The sequence below is a fragment of the Miniopterus schreibersii genome, assembly GCF_964146895.1.
Source record: "Miniopterus schreibersii genome assembly, chromosome: 18".
NCBI classification, from domain to species: domain Eukaryota; kingdom Metazoa; phylum Chordata; class Mammalia; order Chiroptera; family Miniopteridae; genus Miniopterus; species Miniopterus schreibersii.
The window spans coordinates 18,475,806-18,491,412 of record NC_138121.1 but is presented as its reverse complement, the minus strand read 5'-3'; the positions used below and the strand labels follow the sequence as shown (position 1 = coordinate 18,491,412).

The 15,607-nt window shown below is 51.7% G+C and overlaps 1 protein-coding gene across 3 annotated transcripts in view; it reads left to right on the top strand.

Moving 5' to 3' along the window:
* IL34 (interleukin 34) overlaps window positions 1-15,375 on the top strand; it is a 50,855-nt gene extending 35,480 nt beyond the window's left edge. For all 3 annotated transcript variants that reach the window (XM_081117837.1, XM_081117838.1, XM_081117836.1), the window contains exons 2-7: window positions 6,661-7,069; window positions 11,820-11,953; window positions 12,787-12,864; window positions 13,131-13,292; window positions 14,386-14,521; window positions 14,739-15,375. In XM_081117837.1, coding sequence (XP_080973963.1) covers window positions 7,042-7,069; window positions 11,820-11,953; window positions 12,787-12,864; window positions 13,131-13,292; window positions 14,386-14,521; window positions 14,739-14,833 — 633 coding nt within the window. In that variant the 5' untranslated portion in view covers window positions 6,661-7,041 and the 3' untranslated portion in view covers window positions 14,834-15,375. The remainder of the gene's footprint in view (window positions 1-6,660; window positions 7,070-11,819; window positions 11,954-12,786; window positions 12,865-13,130; window positions 13,293-14,385; window positions 14,522-14,738) is intronic.
* Window positions 15,376-15,607: the final 232 nt, after the last annotated feature.

Here is a 15,607-nt window from a genome sequence, read left to right as displayed (position 1 = left end):
TGGATGGAGAAAATGCTCTGGAGAGTGGCAGTTTTGCAGCTTATTTTATATATTGGAATAAAAGGAAGCGATGTAAGGAGAGGGGTTTATATGAAATCCATTGGTGGTAGATTAAGGGGGCAGGAGAAAGCAAAGCAGGGTAATCTCTGAGACTGGATAAAAAAGCAAAATAGAGAAACACATACTTCTTTTACATAGGTGGGTACAGGATAGTTAATAATTAACATTTACAGCTCACAGGGATGGTATTTGGGGACAAAATAACAACAGGGCTTTTGTGGCCTGGGGCTCTAGAAAAGATCACTCTGACATTTCAAAAGTGTGTTATCTTAGTTGCAAAAAGACAATCAACAGGCTCACTTAAGGTAAAGACTGACCTTTGTCAAGGAAGCTACATGCCTAGGACATGACTACCCAAATGACCTGCTTTTAGTTAGAAATGATTATGTTCAGACCACCCTATGTGGTCACTTTCGGTCTCTGAGTTTGTAGGGCCCACGGTGCAAGCCTCATCTGAGCTTGTCAGGTTTAGTATGTGGCCCCTTTTTAGTCCACAATTCAAGCAAAGCAACTTGAAAAAGGACATTTTTAAAACAATCAGGGAAAACTGAACATGGATTCTGTATTAGATGATATAAGGAATTATTGATTTGAGAATGTGCAGTAATAGTAGTGTGATTATATTTTTTAAAAAAATTCTTACATACTGGTAAAATGGCATGCCTGAAATTTGTTTTAAAATACTCTAGGGGAAAAAATTGAGGGATGGGTAAACAGGAATGACAAAGTACTGATTATTATTATTTTTAGATATATCTTTATTGATATCAGAGAGAGGAAGGGAGAGGGGGAGAGAGAGAGATAGAAACATCAGTGATGAGAGAGTCGTCATTGATCGGCTGCCCCCTGCATGCCCCCGACTGGGGATCAAGCCCGCAAATCGGGCATGTGCCCTGACTGGTAATTGAACCAAGATCTCCTCGATCCTAGGTCGATGCTCAACGGCTGAGCCAAGCCCTGCCGGGCCAGAGTACTGATTTTTAAAAATTGATTTGCGAGAGAGAGACATATGGATTTGTTTTTCCACTTATGCTTTCATTGGTTGATTCTTGTGTGTGCCCTGACCAGGATCAAACCCACAACCTTGGTATTTCAGGATGATGCTCTACCCAAATGAGTTACTCAGCCAGGGCTAATAATTTTTGAAACTGAGTAATGACCATATGGGGATCCATTACATTAGTCTACCTTGTTTGGGTTTAACAATTTCTATAATAAAAAGTTTAAAAAAATAAGTCAAGTATGGCAGAGGAAAAGAAAATGTCTTGATTAGTACTGAATTACAGTAAGTTATTCTTCCAACAGAAGATTCTGAGCTGGAGCCTAGGGCAAGGATGGCACACCTTTGTCCAAAGACCTCCTGACCTGGAACTGAGCTTCAGTCTGAGGAGATGAGTCACCTGAACCACTCCCAGAAGAGGTTTTAGGTTAGAAGCGATCTGGCTCTTTACAGAGCATTTGCAGAAATGAGGCATTTCTATACTGTGTCGATCAGCTTTTGCTGTGTGACAAACTACCCCCAAGCTTAGTGGTTTAAAACAAAGATTGAATATTTCTCAGGGTTCTGTGCAGTGGCTGAGATTCTAGGCTGACTTGCCTGGGATCAGATGGTTTGGATGGCCTCACTCAAATGCTTGGGACCCCAGCAGCACCTCCTATAGGAGGCTAGCCAGGAATTGCTTACAAGACAGGAAGAGAGGACAAGCCCCAAGGCACAGGCACATCCATAGGATAGAGAAAGTCACATGGCCAAGCCTAGATTCAAGGGAGGGAGAAATAGAGACTCCTTTGCAGATTAGACTTGTATTGAACAGGAGCCAGGGGTGCTAGTCATTCTGACCCAGACCACCTCTCTGAATGAGACTGACTTCACAGATGTGGCTGAGAGTGGGCCCTGTGTTAATGTGCCCCTTGGGGAACAGGGGTGGTGAGTGAAATGTTACTCAGAAATACAGATCCTGGGCTAATGGAATTAACCAGAATAATTCGTTTCTGTTTCTACTTTTGTTTGTCTCCCTTTTTCCATAGTCTGAGTTCGGTTTTATTTTTCTCCCACCTCCTCTTGAATAGAACATATGTGACTCACTCTTGGTGGCTGCTCATTGTTCCCCCCCATATTCTCAAAGGACAGAGTGGCTTGTTTCAGAGGAGGAGGAGGGTGAAGCTGGGCGTGTGGCCTAGGGCCAGCTCCCTTCCTGTTTCCTCATCGCTGGGATGTGGGGGTTGCATGGAATGTCTCCGAGGCCCTTGTGGCCCAACCCTACTTACAGGGAAGTGGTCAGGCTGGAGCAGGTGGTCCAACGCTGTGTTCCCTGGGCCTCAGGCCAGGCCTGGCCACTTTGGGGAGAAGAATGCCCTGTGTGGGTGTAATAGATTGGTTGCAAAAGTGGCCCCAATTCCCACATGCACGCCCCATCCATGCCTTTTGCAATGATGTTTTGCAGCTCCTTCCATCAAGAAATGGAATCTATCCCCCCACCTTTCCCTTACCAATCTGCTTTGGCGGATAAAATGTGGTAGAAGTGATAGTGTGATTGTCCTGTGCCTCACCCTTAAGGGCCATCAACTCATTTACTCCCTTTCTTAGAATCCTGCCTCTGTCACAAGAACAAACCTAGGCTAGCCTGCTGGAGGGCAGTCATCCCAGCTGAGGCACCCTAGACCAGCCAGCACTCTGCCAACCTACCAGCGTGAGTGAACCCAGGCTAGATCAGCCCAGCCCAGCCACATTGGCCGAGTCCCAGCCAACCTATAGATTCATGAAAAATAAGAAATGATTGTTGTTTCTGCCGCTGTAGGTTTGGGTGGTTTGTTGCACAGCGGATGGAGCGTATGTGTCCTGAACAGAAACCTACATCACCTCTTCAGGCTGGGCTGGCCCTGGAATTTAACTGCTGGACTCTAGTTCTGATCTTGACTCCCGCCCCTTGGAGGTGGAGCCATCCTGGTTCTCAGGCAGGTGGTCTTGCAAAGGAGGGAGCAGTGGAGGTCCTGGGGGAGCAGGCCCTTGCTGCCTGACCTGGATAGACATGGCAATGCAATTTCTGCACCGTTTAGTTTTATTTTTTTAAACCAAAGTTATACCTGCACCTGAATTAAAGGATCAAATTGTCCAATAGGATGCTGTTATGAACAACAGCATGCTTCTGTCTGCTCCCTCCTCCCCATTTCCTGCTCCCCAGACACAGGACTTTCAACTTTTTAAAAAAGCAATCTATATATTTATCTTTTAAATAGCATGCTCATATTGCTACATCTTCTTTTGAGGTATTATTTGTTGACTTCCCACCATGGAAGATTCAGCTCCTTGTCACCCACTATCCTCATACACTGGCTCCCTCCCCAACTCCTTGACTTCCCAGCACTCTTAAGTCATGATTTTGTTAAATTAATGTTCACTTTTTACCTGCTATTGTGACTTTGAAAATGCTATTCACAAATGACCCAGGCAGAAAAATAGTCCAACTTTAATTTTTTTGCATAACTTTTCCCTGCATGGGTTTCCTAATGGCTGCTCTAAGCCCCAGGGATGGAGTGGGGGCGGAGGTGGGAGAAATGTATTCTCATATTCTTTTATTTTAATTTTATTGATTTTAGAGAGGGGAAAGAAGAGAGAGAAGCACAGATATGTTATCCCACTTATTTATGTATTCATTGGTTGATTCTTGTGTGTGTCCTGACCCAGGATCAAACCCACAACCTTGGTGTATCGGGACAATGCTCTAACCAACTGAATTCCCCGGCCAGGGCCTATTCTCATATAATTCACCCTCTCTCACGGGGTGGGGCAGGGGGGCAGGCACACCATGGGCTCCTAGTTATCGGCAATGCCACTTGTATTACTCTCAGGCCTGCAGGGGCCTGCTTTAGGGCCTTTGTGAGCACCCTGGTTTCCTCTGTGCCCTTTCCCCCTGGCTCTGGCTCCCATGTCATTAGGTAACTCAGTGCCCTCCTTGGCTTTCACATCCGCCACCCCCCAATTCAGGGCTGTCCCACCCCCCATTCCTATAACCACAGATGGAGCCCAGTTTCAGGACTATGTGGAGTGGAGGAAGGCGACCATGACCCCATTTCTCCCTTTCTCACCTCCTCCAGGATTTGTGGGCAAGGATTTGTGGTCCAGGGTGGGGCCTAGCACTGGGGCTAGCACTGGGAGACTTCTGAGTGAGGAGGCTGTCAGAGTTCTGTGGGGTGTGGACCGGGCACAGAGCCTGCTGTGTGCATGCGATTGGCGAGGTCTTGGCTGAGGCATGCTCCAGCCATGGGAACAGGACAGGACAGCTTGCAGAGCTCCGATGTGCTGAAGGGCTGCAGAGCACGTTCATTTACAGATCGTCTTGAGGGAAATGGGAACTTCAGCCCCACCAAAACCTGTGCGCAGAGGCTTGTGGGGGTTTCATTCATAATTATCCTAAACTGGAAACAACCCAGATGCCCTTCGACTGGTGGATGGACAAACAGACAGTGATTCTGCTATGCAATGGAATGCTTCTCAGCCAGAAAAAGGGACAAACCACTGATACACACACTCAGCACCCTGACTGAGCCCAAATGCAGCATGCCGAGTGAAAGGAGCCTGGTGCAAAAGGCTGCACACTGCGACCGTGGGCACCTGGCAGCCTGGAAACGGTGCAACTGCTGGGCAGAGACCGGAAGGAATTTCCTGGGTGGTTGGAGATGTTTTTTGTTTGTTTGTTTGAAATTTATATTTATTGTTGAAAGTATTACAGATGTCCCCCTTTTCCCCTCACTGACCCCCTCCGTCCCCCAGGCCTTCACCGCACTATTGTCTGTGTCCCCGGGTTATGCATATATGCATATAAGTTCTTCAGTTAACCTCTTCCCGTCCCCCCTGTGGATGGAAATGTTTTATATCTTGATTATTGTACTGGTTATACAACTCTATGAATTTGTCAAAACTCATAGATTTGTACACTAAAAAAGGTGAATTTTACTGTATATAAATTATACCTCAATACACCTAAAAAAATTAAACTAATGACAAGTTTAGTTAGGTTAGTGTCTGTGGTGACACTGTAATAGTAGGGATTGGAGGAGGAATTGAGATCCAGGTCTGACCTCACATGTAGGGTGGATGGGGACCTGTGCTCTTTGGGCGAGTCCCTGCCTGCCATCTGGGAACCCCTGCATGCAAGGACCAGTTCATTCTGTAGGGATGAACCGGAGCCACAATAGAGAAGACCCCCAAATCATACCTACTTTCCCCTCCTGCCATCAACCTGTGACCATTTCCCCGACCAGAGGGGAAACGGAAGACAAGGACCTGAAACAGATCTGAGTCAGAGACTGAATTTCAGAGCTGGTTCTGTCGCCAGCCAGCTCAGCCTCTCAAAGCTTTAGTTATCTCATCTGCAAAATGGGGACAATGGCCACTACCTGGCAAAGTGCAGTGAGGGATAGATGAGATGGTGGCATGAGAGTGCCAAGCCCAGTGCCCAGCTGGTATGGGCTTCCCAAAACATAGGGGCATTGCCTTGTGGGAGTGGCCACCAGCAGGCCTTGTTTGAATTCTTGTTGCACTTCTTACAAGCTGTGTGACCGTGGACAAGTGTCTTAACCTTTCTGGGCCCTGATTTCTTCATTGATAAAAGTGAGATTTTTTTTTTTGGCCCCATAAGATTATTGTGAGGATTCAGTGAATACAAAGGCCTTAACCCTGGGCCTAGCCTATAGTGAGCATTCAGGAAGAGCTATCCCATTATTATCATAGGGTTGCTAAATTTAGCAAATAAAAATACAGGACTGCCAACCTAATTGGAATTGCTAATAAACAATGAATTATTTTTTAAAAAATATGTTTTTATTGATTTTAGAGAGGAAGGGAGAGAGAGAAACATCAATGTGAGAGAGAAATATTGATCTGCTGCCTCCTGCACGCCCCCTACCTGGGACAGAGCCAGCAACCTGGGCATGTGCCCTGACTGGGAATCGAACCGGCGACCTTTTGGCGCATGGATGATGCTCCACCAACTGAGCCACACCTGCCAGGACAACAATTAACTTTTTTTTAGTATATGTCCCATGCAGAATTTGAGACATACTTATACTAAAAAGTATTCATGACATAATTATACTAAAAAATATGTGAGTGTTTAAATGAAATTAAAATTTAACTGGGCAGCCTATTAAGAGGGGTTGCAAATTTGGGGTAATAGGAGCATGGGACTAAGCCTGAAGGTGAGTGGAGGGGTGAATCATTTCCATTTTTAACTTCCCTACAGCCGGAGTCATACAAATACTTTCCCTACAAATCTTACCGTCTTCAGGAATCTCCCTTGATTTAACCCGTACGGTCATTCATTCCTTGGTCCTGCCTTAGTTCAGGCTGCCAGCCGGTGTCATCACAACTCACTCCTGGGCCGATGCCGCCCTTTGGGTGTTCTGAAGTCATTTCTTGTGTGTGAGCTTGTTTCCCGAGTAGGCAGCTGCCAGGGCAGGACTGTGCGCCTCTGTCCTTCCCCGGGGGTTGCTGCTGGGCGGTGGGTGCAGCACCCACATTAGGCTCTCTGCCTGTGGCTGATGGCTGAGTGGCAGCGCTGCTCTTACATAATTGGTTTCTCTCCTCCTTTCTCTTTCCAGAGCCAGATTTCACACTGAGCAGCTGCAGACGGAGAAATCAGAGAAAGCAGAACCCAGCCTCAGATTCCGAGGGGCCTGCTGGGGACTCTCTCCTCCTGCTCCAGAAGGAAGACCCTGAGGCTGCTATCTCAGGCCAGGTCTGGGCTGCCATGGAACTCGAAGCTGCCCCTGAGCTGCCCTCCCCACGGCCAGGCAGATAAGGGTGGCACTGCCCCGGGAGCACCTGTGTCCCCCTGCCAGGCCATCCTCCCTGGCCAGCCCTTCTTCAACTTTGGGCTACCTGTGCTGACCTGATGCCATGTAGGCCCCACTTGGGCCTCTGTGGATAGACATACCGCCGGGGACACCGCCTCTGCTCTCTAGGAGACCCTGCACACCACCATGCCCCGGGGATTCTCCTGGCTCCACTGTGAGTACTGGGGGTTCTGTGGAAACCGCCCCGGGGAGGCCTTGGCCCAGAGCCGGGCTCTGCTGTAACCACGGCAACTGGGCCATTCTTGCTGGTGAGAAGTTGAGATGCTTCCCAGCCTCGGGCAGGCGCCCTCTGGGGCTCCCACGCTCGCCTTCCACCCAGGCTCCAGCTGACCCCAGCTCAGGCAGGCATGGTAGGCGTGAGTCATAGGCTGCGTGGGCGCAGTCAGCGGGTGGTCATGGGAATGGGGCAGGCGCTGGGGGCAGGTGGCAGCAGTGCCTTCCCAGACTCACGGGTGCTAGGAGTACGGTGGGGACAGAGGTGGCAGGGAGAGGATTTCTGGCCTCCCTGGGCGTGGCCGGCAGGTGGGAAGGGGGCTTGTGAAAGTGTCTGGGCCTTAAGACACACGGGAGAAGCGCAGCCAGGTGCCTGGAGAAGGCAGCCTGTTCCTCTGTCCCTTCCTCCATAAAGAACAAAATTAAAAGGCTGAGGGGGAGCAGTTTGTTGGGAGAAAGAAAAATAAGTTGAAATGAGGACAGAAAAAAAAAAGGCCCTAGAAGCCTCTCAAGCCTGCTGGCAGGAGGCCAGACCGAGATCCCTTCAGATTCGGAGATTCGATTTAGTTGAATCAAATTCAGCCCATGTTTCTGGTGCCTCCCACGTGCCCACTGGAGAGTTCCTGCCGTGGTGACAGGGACCTGGGCTGCCTTGGCCTCACTCTCTGAAGCCTGGCACAGAGTTAGGCCCTGGGAGCTCTGTGCTGAATGGATGAGGTCAGGACTTGATCCTGCGAGGAATCAGCAGCGGACTTGGGTCCAACCTGGTCCTTGTGGAAGGATCTGCGAAGGCTCGGAGCATTTTGCACAGTGGAAGGCAGAGACCCAGTGTTCTGGAAGTCTCCAGGTCTTGAGGAGAAGGAGGAGCACCATGGGTGAGATGCCACTTGACATGGTCTTGAAGGTGGGCAGTGTTCACGCAGGTGGTCATGCGGAGGTGAGGACAGCGTTCGAGGGAGAGGGACCAGCACGAGCAGAGGCTCAGCGGTAGGACAGTGAGAGGCCAGGGTGGAAAGCTGGTTCATGAGATAGCAGGGGCACCTGGGGGGTTCAGGATCAGATCCGGGGCTGGGGCTGTGACCGAGAGGGCCTCTGCTTTCGGAAGGTCAGTCTTGCTTTGAAAGGAGCTGCTGTCGCCACCTTCTGGACAGGGAGTAATGAGGGCCAGTCCCAGAGATGGAAGTGAGCAAGAGAAGGCCTGGAATAAGGGACAAAACTGGTGGAGGGGACAAAGTTTGTGGAGGCAGCTTGCAGGACTTGGCCAGGATTGGCTGTGGAGTGAGAGAGGGTGGGATGCAGACTGTGGGCCTGCGGAGGGGCTGGGGTGTTGCAGAAGGATTGGCTGCAATAGCAGATTGCCACAGGCTCGGTGGCTTACAGCAGCAGACGTTTATCCTGTCTCAGGGCTGGAGGCCAGAAGTCTGAAGTCAAGGTGTAGGCAGGGTCACGCTCCCTCTGAAGGCTCTAGGGGGGCATTCTTCCTGCCTCTTCAACCTCTGGCGGCTCCTGGCGTCCCTTGGCTTGTGACAGCATTGCTCCGGCCTCTGCCTCTGCCTTCACGTGGTCTTTCCCTCTCTCTGTCTCTGTGTACTCTCCTCTTCTGATACAGGCACCAGTCATTGGATTTAGGGTGGGCCTTAATTACATCTGCAAAGATTCTATTTCCAAATAAGGTGCGCCTGAGGTTCTGGGTAAACAATATTTTTTGGGGGGGTGCTATATACCCCCCCTACACATGGTGGTGGACAGGCCCCCTTTATCATATCACTGCACCAAGGGCTGTCTTAGGGAGAGGCGCAGTCCCCCGCCCCTCACCGGGAGCCATCTGGGAGCTCCTTCCTCATACTGCTCTATCTTCAGCCTTCTCTTTTGTCTTTTGGGCCCCCGACCTCTGGAGGGAGGTGAGGCAGGGCAAGTCTCTGGACCAGGGTCAGGTTTGCCCCTGCTGTGGGGCTCCAGGGGTACAGCGTGGCCATGTTTACTGGCCTGTGGAGGGAACAGAAAAGAATTTACAGTTGGAAATGGACAGCAGACTTGGAGGAAGCCTGTCTGGGGGAGGCAGAGCATCTGTGGGCAGAGTTTCTGGCACAGCTCATGGTGCCAGGCTGGGAGGGACTGGCTCTCTGAGACTCAGTCCCGGCTATGAACCCACAGTTGCCAGGCCCCGAAGGCTCTGGACCAGGACACAGATGGGAGCAGCTGGGGCAGGACTTGGGGCCTGGGGTGAACAGCCAGTGGTGACTGCCACGGGAGAAAGAAGACCCTGTGTGGACAAATGCTGACTTTTAAAGAAAAGATGGAAATTCAGATTTTTATGTGAAATTTCTGTGAACCAGATGTGGCCCTTGGGACACCAGTTTGCAACTGTTGCTCTAGGTCAGAAGTTCTCAAAAAGTGTGGTCCCCAGACCAGTAGCAGCAGCATCACCTGGGTGCTTGTTAGAAATCAAGTTCTCTGGCCCGCCTCTGACCTACTGAATCAGACACTCTGGGTGGGGTCCTGACTGCCCTCCAGGAGATTCAGATGCATGCTACCATTCCCCTGCTCGAGGTGAACCCCAAAAGTGCTCAGTGAACAAGCCTGGGCTGTGGTCACATCATGTGTTTACACACTTAGGGGCTCAGTTGTCTGGTGAAGATAATGGGTGAATTGGGGAGATGGCGCCAGAGGCAGGGATGGGTGGGGGCTGGTGTAGGCAGGGTAGACCCTGGGGAGGGCAGGAGTCTTGGTGAGACCCCGAAAGAGGTTTGCAGTGTGTGAGGATACCCAGGGCAGGAACAAACTGTGAGCAAAAACTCTGAGGCAGGAATGACCTTGACCTGCAGGCGTGTCACGCTGAGAGGGTTCATGACTTAGAGGCAAGACCAGAAGCAAGCTGGCTCAGTTGTGTTGCTCTGTACCTTTGTTGGGATACTGGTTTGAGCACTTGGGAAGGGAAAGAAAGAGAGCGAGGGAGTGTAAGATGGGTTGCAAATTTGCATCCTTGCAAAAAATGTGGTTGTCAGAGTTCCGTGGGAGGAAGGGCAGGGGGCTGCAGCCCTTACAGGGCACAAGGCTTGAGCAGACCTGAGGGCGCCCCTGGTGAGGGCCCAGCAGGAGAAAAGCCGTGGCAGCCGGACTGAGAAGGACTCAGGGAAACGAGGGTGAGCAGGCCGGGGCTAGCAGAATTTAAAAACAAAAGTCTTCTTAAGGACCAGGAAGGTGAGTGGGGAAGGTCCAGTCAATAATTCCTGCCCATAACCAGGGTGGATCCAGGAGATGACAGCCTGCCTGGCCGATTTTGGGGAAAAAAAAGAAAAAAAGATTGCTTTTGACTATAACAATAATAGAAATTCATTGTAGAATATAAAATATATCCTATAAAACATAAAGAACATAAACATTTCCCCTAGAGATATGGTACAGTTCTTCCCACTGCACTTCCTAAGCACACATCTGTAACCAACAGAATTCAAGTCGTGCTTGAATTATATACTCAGATACGGAGTGTTAAGTCGAGTGTTAAGTTGTGTTTTCTTTTAAAACTCCCCTAAGCATATCATAAGTACTTTTCTTATCACATAAACAGGTCATAAGCATTCTTTGACAGTGTGACTTCTATTGACTACATTAATTGTTCTTAAGCATTTAGATCGTTTACGGATTTTCACTATTATGCAATAATGCTGTGATGGAAGTCTTTGCCCGTAAGCCTTTTGGGCTCTCCTTTTTGTTTGCTTTTGGGTTTACTCCTAGAAGTGAATTTAATGTGGCAAAGGGTGTGGACATTTCAGAGGCTAACTGGGTGGAAGGGTGTGGACCTTATTAATTCCATTAATAACAAAAATTGCCAGACTGCTTTCCAGGATGAGAGCATCTGCCTCACTACTTTTGCCAGCACCAAATGCTATTAAAAGAAAATAAAATTAAACAAACAAAACCACTTTTCATAGGTGAAATAACGGCATCCGATTGTTTTAATGTGGATTTCTTTGTCTTTATTAGTGAGGTTGATTTTTTCGGATATGTCTCTTGTCCATTTGGATTTTGTTCTTTCTGCTCCGATTGACATAACCCTTGTTCAGATTTTTTGCAGATTCTCTTAGAGGTTTTTTGTAAGTCTGTTCAGTTACAGGAAATCACACGGGCTATTTCTGAAGTCACAGCCACCCCTAGTGGCGAAAGCTGGTGACATTCAGAAGACGGCAGCTCGTTTTTTTGGCAGGGAGTGAGAATGGGCCTGAGTGAGATTTGCTTAGCTTCGCAAACCAGAAGGACCCTGCACACCCAGCGGTACAGCTAACCGAGACGGGTGCCACGGTCAGCTAGAGCAGGGGGAAACGTGGCTCCTGTCACCCAGGGGTCGTTTCTAGAGTTGGAACTAGCACCTCCATCTCCTGGATCCCCAGGTGGAAAATGCAGCAGCGGGCTTTGAAAACATGTCAGCACTGTGCAAGGTGCCCTGGAGGGGAAGTGGTGGCCTCCTGGTGGGGAGGAGCCAGGACTAGCCTCGGGGGTGGCTTCTGGCCAGCTGCCAGCTCCGGCAGGCCTGCCCCCCCCCCCCCCCCCAGCCCAGGCTGCAGACGGTGCTCCTGGAGGTGGGACTACCTCCCGGCTCCCCGCCCTCACCCCTCCCGCCGCTCCTGGGGACTCGTGACCGGGAAGGGGGCAGACCAGGCCGCTCATGTGTTCCTGTTGGGCACCGTCCACAGATCTCGGGATCCTCCTTGGCATGGCCCTGGGGAACCAGGGTTTGGAGGTGTGGCCCTTGACCCCGAGCGAGGAGTGCGCCATCACTGGCTTTCTGCGGGACAAGCTGCAGTACAGGAACCGCCTTCAGTACATGGTAACCCTGTGGTGCCTGCAGACCGCCATCCCAAGCCCCTTAGCTCATGGGGGGTAGGGATCTGGACATTCAGGGTCTCTCCTTGGACCTGTGTCAGCCCTGAGCCTCCAAGGCTCCTTTTCTCTACCCCGCACCCACCCCCCTCTCCCAATGGCCCAGTTACCTGGCTGCACCGCTCTTCCCTCTCCCTCCCGCCAGCCATCCCTGGGGGCCTCCACCCCTCCTGCTAGGTCTGACCTTTGGTCTCACCTCCACGTGGCACTTACCCCGTGATTCAGGAATGGACTCCAGGAAACCTTGGGGAACCCCAGACACTTATTATTAGCAGGGGAGATAAGGGCCTAGAAATTGGGACACAGGTGGAGAAGCCCACATGGCACTTGTTTTAAAAACAGCTTTATTGAGATATGATTCATGTACCACATAATTCACTCATTTAAGTGTACTCAGGGGTGTTTGGTACACTTGCAGAGTTGTGCAGCCATCACCATAATAAGTTTTCAAGTACTCGTTTAGTTTTCTGCACCCCAGGGAGTCTATTTCTCTTGGGTGGCGTGTCCCTATACTATTTCTTGGCTGAAACTTCTGCCTTAGCAGCATCTAGGTGTTTTGTTTCATCCCTCCCCATGTCCCAGAGGAAAGACAGCTGTCCTATCCTGATGGGGAGCCAAGTGCATTCTCCCTAGAGGGCCACGTCTGCCATCATAGGGCTGCTCCCGGGTTCCCTCCTCCTACAGCAAAATGTCTGGGGAGTGGGGCGGTTTGCAGGAACCTGTCTGAGCCATTTCTGACTCTGATCTCATGTTTGTTTTGTTTTGTTTTTACCTCCCCAGAAACACTACTTCCCCATCAACTACAGGGTCAGCATGCCTTATGAGGGGGTGCTCAGAGTGGCCAACGTCACAAGGCTGGTGAGAATCCCCTCCCTGTCTCCTGGGATATACTGGGGGCCTCTCCTGAGAGTCATGTTGGTGTGGCAGGTCCTGTTACCAGTGGCCTTTCCTGGCCCCTCAAGTAAGCTCGCCCTTGGCCCAGGTCCAGGGTTGTCCGAAGTCCACAGTGGGCACCTGTGGTTGGCTCCTTATGCAGGGGCAAGTTGGGAGGGTGGTCAGAGCGGTGTGGGGAGGGCCCAGAAGCCCGTGTGTGGCGGTTTCAATGATTTCTTCTGTCCCCACAGCAGAGGGCCCGGGTGAGCCAGCAGGAGCTGCGGTATCTGTGGGTCTGGGTAAGTCTCAGTGCCACCGAGGCCGTGCAGCAGGTGCTGCTCGAAGGCCACCCATCCTGGAGGTACCTGGAGGACATACACACTCTGCTGGTGAATGTGCAGCAAGTCCTCAGGGTGAGCTGGGCAGAGGTGTGGGCGGGCAGTGTGTGTGTGTGTGTGGTAGCCCAGGGCTGTCGGGGGAGGTTGTGGACACCTGCAAAGTTCCAGCATGTCCTAACAAGTGTGGGAGAAATGAGAGAGAGGAGGAGACGGCCAGTGGTGGGCTGGGCTTGGGGGCAGGAGGTGTGCCCGAGACCCTGTTCTGGGCTGTCTTGCTCTGGGATCTTGGGTAAGTCATTGAACCCCGTGGCTTTGTTTTCTATGCCTGAGAAACGAAGTTCCTTGTGGGGAGAGGGGAGGAGGTGTGGATAGGTGGAGCACAGGAGTTGTTTAGGGTGATGAAACGCTCTGTATGAGACTGTAAAAGTGGATATGTGACATTATGCATTTGTCAAAGCCCATAGAACTGTACAACACAGAGAGTGAGCCTTAATGTAAACTATGGACTTCAATTAATAATAATAATAATAATAATATAATAAAGAGGTTCCTGGTAACTGCCTTCTCAGCAAGGTTGACCTGAGGCCTCTGGGTATGTCCCTGGAAAAGCCTGAAGAGTAAGGCAGCTGGATGAGTGTGCCCGAACAGGCCATGTGGGACCCTCCCACACCCCCCATGCTCCCTACCCTACCCCAGCCCTCCTCAGGACCCTGGTACCTACCTGCCCCAGGGACCCCCACCTGCTCCCTAGTGAGAACACCCAACAGCCACTGTGAGCTGCTGCCCAGGTTAGGGGCCAGCGACTGCTTTTGCAGCGGCCTCAAATTTGGGGGAGTTCTTGAAATTCTTGCAGAGGCCGGGAGCCCCAGCCATGTCTTCAGCAGCTTTTTGGTGCCCCTGGGCATGGTAGTCATTTTTCTAATGATGGGAAAAGAGAAGCCTCTGTATTGTGCTTGGGTGAGGGACAGGGAAGGGTACCCCTACTCCCCTCCCCTGGGAAACTTGGCACCTGGAAGAAGGAAATTGCTCATAGGCCTCCTGGTCACGGGAAGTCTTGTCTGTCTTCTGTGTTTTGCACGGCTCCAGATGTGACAGCCCTCACAGCTGTCCTGGCATGTGGCCCTGTCTCTGCACTGGCCCCAGGTGCTAACAGTTTCCTCCCTTCCAGGGTGTGGAGGTCAGCCCCAAGGTGGAAGCCGTGCTGTCTCTCCTGAGTGCCCCAGGGCTGAGCCTGAAGCTGGTACGGCCCAAAGCCCTGCTGGACAACTGCTTCCGAGTCATGGAGCTGCTCTACTGCTCTTGCTGTAAGGAGCCCTGAGTGGGGGGGGCTGGGGCAGGGGCTGGGTGTCTGAGTCCAGTGGCAGAGCTGGCACTCTCCTGGCATTCCCTCCGCTCCCCAGGGAGACAGGCCATTTCTGGAAGCTGAGGTGGGCCCTGGGTGTGGGAACAAGAACAGTAGGGCTTGGTCTGGAACAAGGTGGGTGTTGACCACCCTCACAGTTTTTTCTCTCTACCCTGCAGGTAAACAGAGCTCCGTCCTAAATTGGCAGGACTGTGAGGTGCCCAGCCCTCAGCCCCACAGCCCAGAGCCCTTGTCGCAGTGTGTGGCCGCCTAACTGTGCCCTCCGCCCCAGCAGCCCCCACCTCCCTGCCTCACTCCCTAGGATCTAAGGCTGGACCCCGGCTCATTGAAACTACTGAGGGCAGAGGCCTTTTGCCCCAAGCAGCCTGTACGGGGACTGGTGTGGGGCAGATGGAGGAGCTCCCACAGTTCCCGGGCCTGAGATGTTGCTGGGTGGTGGTGGGAGCCCCTCTTGGGAGAACCCCAGGAAGGGGTTTTTTTCCTTTCAGGGGGCTCCTGTGCCTGGGAAGGCTCAGCTTCCCACCCTCAGTACCTCACGAGGTCTCCCCTGGAGTGGTGGGGGCCTGAGGACACCTGGAGGTGAATAAGACAGAGCTCGTGGCCCCTCCTGGCAGTGCCCAGGCTGCGTCCCTTGCCTGAAGGGAGCAGAGGCCAGAGCTGTGCTGGGTGGGCAGGTGGGTGTAGAGGTGACAGGACTCAGCCAGGCTGGGGACAGGGCAGAGTGAAATGCAGTATCTTGCCACCGTGGGTGTTCTTCTGGTTTCTTTTTTCTATTAAACACCCACTTTATTTTGTTTTGGTTTGTGTTGCTTTGTATCTGCAAGTGTGAATCTGGAGGGGCTGGGAGTCCCGTGCCACCCCCTCCAGCCCACCCCGTGCAGTGTGAGGGAGAAGGGACCGGTTGGCTGGCGGGCCCTGGGCCTGGGCCTGAGGGTTCTGACTTGGAATGGACAGAGCCTGGCCAGGGGGCAGGAATGGTGGGCATCCCTGCCCTAGGGGGCCCACCCCCCCGGGGCCTCCTGGTCTC